The sequence below is a fragment of the Chaetodon auriga genome, chromosome 18 (assembly GCF_051107435.1).
Source record: "Chaetodon auriga isolate fChaAug3 chromosome 18, fChaAug3.hap1, whole genome shotgun sequence".
Lineage (NCBI taxonomy): Eukaryota > Metazoa > Chordata > Actinopteri > Chaetodontiformes > Chaetodontidae > Chaetodon > Chaetodon auriga.
Window position 1 is genome coordinate 21,969,773 of NC_135091.1, and position 9,123 is coordinate 21,978,895.

Here is a 9,123-nt window from a genome sequence, read left to right on the forward strand (position 1 = left end):
CTCTTGGTTGTTATATTACATACAAATACAATGTGGTTCAGAAAGTTATGTGTTTGGGTTATGATTTAAATCACCTTTATTTCTCTGAACAACAACAGCAAAACACTTAAAAGTAGTCAGTTAATGACAAGAAATAGAGAAGAAGGCAACTCTTGTATCTGTGAACAGACACTCTGCTTGGTATTCACGTATTCTGCTTTCTTGGGCCTCCACTGCCTCACTTGAGTTGCAGCGAGCAGGTGAGTTCTCAGGTTTGTTGCAGTAGAGTGACACAGCTGTACAAAGTCAGCAAAAAGCTTTATCTTTGTTGGTCATTTTTTCATTTCTGGTCAACAACCTACTACTGTCACACACCACTTTTTAGATGCTTTGGTGTCATGATCATCTGATCAGCTCAGCTTTGCTTGCTAGTGTCCTTGTCCACTTTTATTTATAAGTGTAGTGTAGCAAACCCAGCTCGTTTCATCTTGTGTCCCCCTAAATAAAGCAATATACATACAGCTCCTTGTTACAGTATGCTTATGATCTGTAACCTCAGATTGATTTATGAGAGTGATCTGTAGAGGCCAGAGAAGGTAAAAATACAAAATACAGTAAACATACAGTGATAACTGATGTCCTGATTTGTAATTGTCTGTGGTCAAGGTTGGAGAGATCAAGGCTCATGCAGCAGAGTGGAAAGCAAACGTGCGAGCAGAGTTACGGGAGACACGACGGCGTATGAGTGTTGAGGTCCATGACAAGCTGCAGCGAGCTGCCACCATCCGGAGTATGGAGAGACGGCAGCTGGGCTTGGACCAACGCGCTGTGTCCCTGGACATGCTTTCCCCAGAGCGCCGAGCCATCTTCAACAGCCTGGACACCAACAGCTATAAGACCTCCTCCCAGGAGAGCATCGACACAAAGCTGAACAACCTTCGACTTCGGGGGGCTGAGCAGTGTGACCGGCGCTCCAATGACCAGACCACATCTGAGGACAACATTTTCAACCGCCTTGGCTCTGTCACCAAGATGGCCAAGCGCAACAGGAATCGGGATCTGAAGAAAAACATCCCGGATGAGGCTCGCCGGCCTCACAGCGAGGCCTACTGTTGCAGCACACCCACTTTCGACTGCAGCACACCCACTGCAGATGAAGGTAAAAGGAAGGATGAAGGAGAGGATGAGAATGAGGAAAAGGAGTGCAACACTAGCTTGTCTGATTTTCCACTGTTTGTGGAGGCTTGCAAGCCACAGAATGGGTTTATTCTGGAGCAGACCAAAGAGAATGACAATGAGAAAGTACTTACAACAAAAGCGCTGCATATTCAAATGGACCCATAGACAGTGTCCTCCTACAAAAGTAGGTTTTAAATACCACCATTAGTGCCTTAAATCTCCCTTATTGCTGTGTGTGCTTAAGCAGGAACACTACCTGTTCCTTTGTGCTATGTACTGTAATTTTCACATACTCACTGTGCCCTATGGATTGACACACATTGTGTTGTATAGATGCAAGACCAGGTAGGGTTTCTGCAATTGTGCTATGCCAGCTGATGGTCATATTTTGTTTGCAAATAGGTGTTTAAAGGATTACAACTAGTTTTGCAGCTTTGGCCATTGTATCTCACAGTTATGATAACATTGTATTCAACAAAAGTAAATGGTCAGATCCAGTGCATAATCTCCCTGAGGGAAAAGGGGAGAGCAGATTTGTTCCCTCAGTATTTGTTCACTCAGTATTTAGTTTTTCCAATTCCAAACTGTATTGGATGTGTAGTGTTGAATACCTCCTGCTTTATGTTAGCGTACATGTCAGTCAGCAACAATGAATGCAACTGCACGCAAATTAACTGCCAAAGTTTTGTTTGAGTTCTTTATCCTCTGCACATCCTGCACATATTTCTAATATACCAGGAATATGGCGTTTGAATGACTCACTATCACTAATTCACATATATATCAATGGATAAACCTACCAACGTGACAGCTGTTAAACACCACATGTAGTTTTTCTATCTACATAGCCACAAGAGGGTCCATGTACAGACCAAAATTAATATATGACTGTTCATGCTAATGCAATTTGATGTGAGGCTTTAGAAGCAAATAGGAGTCTAGCTTCATGATAAGATGAGTGGGCCCCTCCAGAGGTTGTCAGGCTATCAATTTAAGTAACAAAGCTGATGCTGATGCTGTTGTGGTAGAATAACTCCCCTCTAATATCCGACTGAACAGTCTGTCCTTTTTGATATCTAGGAAGACAAGTTTTGTGTTCCTCGTTTCGTGCCTATTCAGTCTTTGTTGTGATGTTGGTGTAGTCCCAACGTAGCTGAGTGCAATGTAATCATCACTGATAAAAATGATGGCCAAAACTATGTTATTTTCAGATTTATTACAACTAAACCAAAGTTGTAATATATCTGGAATTATCCCTGAACATAGGGAGGCGGTTGGTCACATCCAAGATGTGTTAGCTTTGCAAGCTGTCAGCAGGATTCGCACTGGTATGAGATTGGGGGCTGGATAAAAGCAGACAATGCAAAATAAAAAAAACTAAAATTTTGAAATGGAAACAAATGAAAACATTTAATGGACGCCAAAGAGATGATTGGAAGTATTTTGAATGAGGTCTGACGTGCACATAGACCTCCAACTTGGTGCTGTGACTCCATATGTGGCTCAAGTCAGAACATAAGTATTACAGAAAAATAATGAGGAATCATCTAAAAAAAAAAAAGCTGCTGTAGAGGAGTGCAGTAACACATGACGGAAGCTTGATTGAAATGTAAGACTTCTACTATGTGTTGTTATGCTGTTTTTCATGTTGCCTATTGAAACTTAAAATGTGCATTTAATTGTGAATGAAAACAATTCAGAACATCCCACATGTTGTCTGTGCATGGTCCCTGAGCTAAGCTGTTGTCTCAGTACAATGTCCAAAAATACTACCTAGATCATGACCTCTTTGAACACTATCTCAGGGCTTGTTGTCCTAATGTTTGTTGCTGACATTGTCCAAAAAGTGCTGCATTCAGAGTTTGAGAGGATGAGGGGAAAATGACTGCATCTGCGCTCAATGAAAATTAATGACAACAGAATGTAAGATAAGCCATATTGCAAGAGGAGGGACTGTTCCATACTGTACATGGAACACCAGTGAAGTGATGGATGGGTTTGAGATTATAAAGCGCACTGCTGTTACTGTGAAAGTGTACTGTATACTTGTCATTGTAACTCAAGTATATCCTGTCTGTTGAAAAACATGGAAGTATGGATCCCCTGAAGTTTCCTGAAGGGACATTTTGGAGCTGTATTTGCATTTAACCGTCATCTACAACCTGGAAAATCCAAGTTTCAACAAAGGTGCCTGGATGTACCTTAGTTGGGACAAGCATGTAACAACCATCACAACTCACAGGCTTGATATACAAAGACACCTGTCAGTCAAGCAAACAAGTTCCAAAACATACTTCTTTAGAAACCCTAATACCTCTTGATGGATACTCAAACTCACCCTGATGATGTACAGAAGAAGAAGAAAAAAATGTGCCTCTGCAGAAAAGTTGGGACTTTTTGAATGGAATTCTATGCAGTTGGAGACTTTTACAGGCAGCATTTAGTGGCCATTGGTGGTACTGCATCTTAAGGCACTTCTGCATCGGCTGCTGCTTTCAGCCATGGGGCTGGCTGCCTGAGCGTACACTATTATTCCCACAGAGTACAATACATTTTCATACTTGCCATGTCTCAATGAAGGAAATGACACCACATGCATAAAAATGTGAACTGTGCCACTGATTGTATTACAGTAATATTATAACGCTCACATTGTCTTTTTCCATACACTCCCCAGCCTCATGTTAATGTATGCTCTATCTGTGTATGCAAACAATCTGTCTGATCCTACTGTTCATATTACTAAGTGAAGCTCTAGGCTAGTGTGAATGCAACAAAAGCAAGGACTACATGTGTTTTAAAAACGCTACTAAGAACTATAAAAATGTCAACGCTTAAAAAGAAAACCAAGACATGGAACAAAAAAGGCATGCTATATTGCAAAACTATATTACGATGTATATGGTGTTGATTGTAACCACCACGTGCTTCAGAGGATGATGCTTTTACCATGCTTTTTTTTTACTTCCTGTGTTAGGATGCATGGGCAGCACATGCTCTGTACTTGCTCACAGCATCTTTCATGCAACCATTACATTAAATGTAGTGATTGCCTTTTGGAATCACAGAATTAAGTGCTATTTTTGAGTGTGTGGCAGTGTATTTCAAGGTCCCTCAAATGGTTTTGAGTCTCCTGTACTTCTGTCTTTCATTTCTACACTCTTAGAAATAAAGGTGCTAACTAGAACCATATAGGGTTCTTCGGCTTGTCCCCATAGGTGAACCCTTTTTGGTTCCTGGTAGAACCTTTAATAAAGGTTCCACCTAGAACCCTACATAAAGGGTTATACCTAGAACCGTCTGTGAAAGGTTCCACCCAGAACCCCCTATTAGTGGTTCTACAGAAAACCCTTGTATGGGCATACGGTTTCAACCAGAACCTTCTCTGGGGGTTCTATCCAGAACCTTTTCACCTTCTAAGGGTTTCATCTGGAACCTTCTCTGGGGGTTGCATTCAGAACCTTTTCACCTTCTAAGGGTTTCATCTGGAACCCACCCAGGGGGTTCCACTGAGAACCCTTTTATATTACGAAAATGAAAAAAAAAAAAAAAAAATAGGTTTCACCTATAACCCTCATGTCCTCTGAGGGTTCTATAAAGAACCATATTTTATTCTATAGATCAGGCAAAAAAAATATTGAATCACATATATTGTATATTGTGCTCATCCATCATTCAAACAATCTATGTTACAACCAATGTTTACAAAGAGAAAACATTCAAAGAGTGTTTAATGAGAAAAAATTTTATTAAAAATCTTGGAATAATGATGGATAAGGAGGGGACTCTGAGGACAATCCAACAGAACAGGAGAGGCTGTGTAGGTCCTAGGAAGCACAGGTCAAACGTGATCATAGGACCAGTGGAATCAGCAACACGACAGATAGGACACAAGCCAGCCACATCAGTCCTCAGCAGATGAATTCATGTAATCTCCAGCAATGGTGACATAGCAGAGAGGGAAGAGAAAAAGACGGTTAGTAGCAGCATTCCAATGTCCACTTACTACACCAGATGAAGCAGTAAGCCATCTACAAATAATAAAGTAATCAGGGTCCAATGAGATTAGTAGGGGCACATAATAATGGTGACAGCGGAAAGTGAGGGAACCCCACAAAGTTTTCACATTATAGAAATAATGTTTATTTTAGTAAAAATTAATTCCTGTTTTTAAACAGGTACAAAAATCGTTGTTTACTGTAATTTTAAATGAAAAAGTCAGGATGTCTGTACAGCAACGTCAAAATTTGAATGATCAAACATATGTTTTGACTAAAGAATAATTTTCATGAATATTTAGCAAAACAGTACTGGGCAGCAGCAGGAATTTGACCATTTCTTTTTAACTAAACTGATGTTTCACAAAATTACAAGAAAAAAGCAGCCCATGCTGCAACATAATCCAGTCTACTTACTACTACCCACACAGTTGTACTTTCTCTTCACTGAAATTTGTATAGCACTGTGGTCCTGGATACCCAAAACAAATCTTGAAATGAAAATGTTCTTTCGGGTACTGGACTCCAAAAACAAAATACAGTGACATTAATGCACTCATTGCATATATGTCCATGCTTCTGTCCTCAGTCAAAACTTGTATACCATCCAGGTATAGGGTTATCCCATGTGCCAGTAAAGGGTTTCCCTCCTCTGCATTACGGAGCATCATTGCTGGAGTCAGCACATTTGGCTCCTATGCAACAACACATATCTGTAAGTAAACCGAAGTAAAACTGGCTATGAATAAAGCAAAACAATAAGAGCAATGACATCAGTGTTGGCATACTGTAGAGAACACCTATTCCTAGACAACACAGTTAATAAACTTAAGCTTAAGTATTTACTTCCCGCACAGTGTACAGAAAGGATGAGTCCTCTCTGAAAATGGAAGGCAGCAACAAAATTGCTACATCCCAAATGAGTCCTGAGGAAATACAACTATTTTTTGACTGATGTTTTGGTGTTTTCAGAACATTGTGGCTTTGTGATAAACATACAGATACCTTGTCTTACTGAATCATCCAGGCAGTCATTGATTACCCTCTGGCAGCGCTCCTTTAGGTCACACATTGATGCTCTTTGAACAATCTTTGTTGCCATTTGATTCAGCTCTGTGACCATTTTGCAATCAGCATCTACAAGGAATTGCTCGTTCATCTCCCACAGAAGCTGAAAGGAGGAACAAAAAGTATTAGCTCCAAATGCAATAATACACATTGAATCAAATATGATTAAATCAGTGCTTGAAGATACCAACTATTTTAGGAAGCTTTAGTGCTGGAAACTTTTCGACGATTTCCTCAGTCTTGGCATTTTCCATGAAGGTTTTTCGGTAAGCACGGGTTCGGCTCATTCCCTCCATTAAAGATTTCATATTTGGATGTACCTTTAGCATCTCTATAGACATATCACGGATATGAGCGTTAATGCTCCTTTCATCCTCTCCACAGTCTCCATCCTCCTGAACCTGTAAAGAAAATGACACAAGCAATATATTAAGAGTAACCACTAAGAAGAGGTGTACATGATAGTTTTAAAGGTATGCTTAAGTTATAAGTTGTTTCCAAAGACTGAAATGACAACCAAAACAATGCAATGAAACAATTTTTTATGTATATAAGAATGAAAATGTATGAAAATGTATTGGCACGGTGGCACGGTGGCAACACTGTCACCTCACAGCAAGAAGGTCCAGGGTTCAATTCTCGCTGCGGGCACTGGGGCGTGTCCTCCATCATGCCTTCGGTGCCTGCTGCTCGAGGAAAAAAGGGGCTTGCAGTTTGCATGCTCTCCCCGTGTTCACCTGGGGTATCCTCAGTAAAATATACCCCTACTAAAAACATGCAAGAAGATCACGACCTGGCCAATGGTGACAACGAGCATGGGTCCCCGGGCGCCGGACTGGCTGCCCACTGCTCCTGGTCTGTCACGGAGGAAGGACGACCAGGATGGGCGGAAGACAAATTTCACCTTCATGTGCAGTGTTCTGCAAGCATGTGCGTGATGTGTGACAATAAAGGGGAATGTCTCCCCCTGATTCTCTTCTCTTCGAAATAATCTAGATAGCGCCACCATATTACTCATACATACAGTTGGCCTGTTTATGCGGAGGAGCTGGCTTGGCTGACCTGGTGAATGACGCTTCCTCCCAGATCCTGCCAGAGCAAATTTTGCACGCATTTGTTGCACCATTGCGTCACCAATGAGGGGTCACCTTTCCTTTTTGAACTTGTTTTTTTAGAGATTCGCGTAGCATCCTACAACCAAGAGAGGGATCATTTACTGTGGGGGATAGTCCAATCCAAAATCTGACCATTTCTGTCCTCAATATTGTCAAGACATGTCAACATCAAGCCATTTTGTAAAATACATACAGTATATATACTTCTATACAGTAACGATAGTCACTCATTTTTCTGCAAAGGTGGGCATTAGGTGCATGTATTTCCTATTTATTTTGCATTTAAGTACTATATGTACAGTAGCTTTATCTACACAATGGAGTGGGATGTGAACATGTAAACAGACTAATTTTGTGTCTACTTACTTGTGTCATCTTACATAACAGTGGAGGCTACTAGTGGGAGTAGCCAGAGGAAGTTCAGTCAATAGAATGGCATGCAAACAGGGACAAAAATAAATAAATAAATAAAATAATATTTAAATGAGTCTGTCTTCTGATCAGTCCAACCAAGCAGCCCCACTAACCTGTATCCTGTAAAAAGAAGAAAAGATTCTGTGTATAATCTCACCTAAAAGTTACAATGTTCAGTAGGTTTTCATAAGAATCATACAAGTAACCTGAGGGTATCATACAGGACTTGGATCAGAAATGATCTTATCTTCATTCTCTGAGGGGCCAAAAGCTCTGGGTCCTTTGCCTCAAGCGCATCCTGTACTGATTTGGGGAATGCAAACCAACACAGTGAAGCAGGCCCAGCTGTTTGCTCATGATGAGGCCTTTGAGCTCTATTTTAGGAAAATGCAAGAATGTGTTAAACTGAGCTTTGTGAAATAGTACTGAACAGACTGGGACTAGACTGAAACAAAGCCCCCCCCCCCCCACCCCCCATTTACCAGAACTGCAGTATCATCACAGCATATACTTTACCTGTTCTCATTTGTTGTTGTTGACGATGACAATGACGACTTCAAGTGCTCAAGACACTTAAGGAACTGTGCTTGTTTTTTTATTGATGGGATTAATCTCTCTGCAATCCTCTCAGTAATAATTTCGAGGGTTGCTCCATCAATGTCATTCTCTTCAAAAAAAAAAAACAAAAAAACAAAATTATTATTTGGAAAGAAAAAAACATAGTTGTTCTTATACTGTATATTGATATAGCTTACACTGTATCAGTCTTCTCTGATGCCACACTCTATTGGCCTTTGGTATAGAGTGATGAACAGGTTACCATTATCATCTGCATATACTGTATATCTAATAGATGGAAATCTGCTTCATCCCCTGGCTTGACGGCAACCCACTCCCTTGTGTCTTTGACACTGTAAGCATGAAGGTGCTCCTCAAAATGTGTAGATGTATACACATGTCCACAGACCAACCACTGGCCCCGGTATTTAACAAGATGGACTTTTACAAAAATTGGGACCTCCTCTCCACGGACTACATCAAGGACAAAAAAGTCTCCAACTTTGTATGTGACACTGTCAATTACAATCTTGTTCGTCTTTCAGACAGTTTTAAGGAAGAGGTACTTCAGTACATGTACCAGGTGCCCCATCAGTGGTTGTGCTACTCTGAAAATCCCAACACTGCCGCATCTGATATCTTTTTGCTAGTGTAAGAGAAACATTCTGGAAGTTGCATACAACAGATGATAACCGCTTGAAATACAAATGTTTGGCCTCAAATCGAATGCACCAATGTGCTCTGAGAGGCCCAAATTCACTTATAAGTAGTGGATAGTGTACAAGATAATGAATTCTGGGGGTTAATTTGCC

At 40.6% G+C, this 9,123-nt stretch overlaps 1 protein-coding gene across 1 annotated transcript in view; it reads left to right on the forward strand.

The window, feature by feature from the left end:
- The window catches only part of LOC143336088 (potassium channel subfamily K member 10-like), a 52,842-nt gene extending 47,615 nt beyond the window's left edge, over window positions 1-5,227 (forward strand). The window contains exon 7 of the mRNA XM_076755975.1: window positions 646-5,227. Coding sequence (XP_076612090.1) covers window positions 646-1,323 — 678 coding nt within the window. The 3' untranslated portion in view covers window positions 1,324-5,227. The remainder of the gene's footprint in view (window positions 1-645) is intronic.
- The last annotated feature ends 3,896 nt before the right edge of the window (window positions 5,228-9,123 follow it).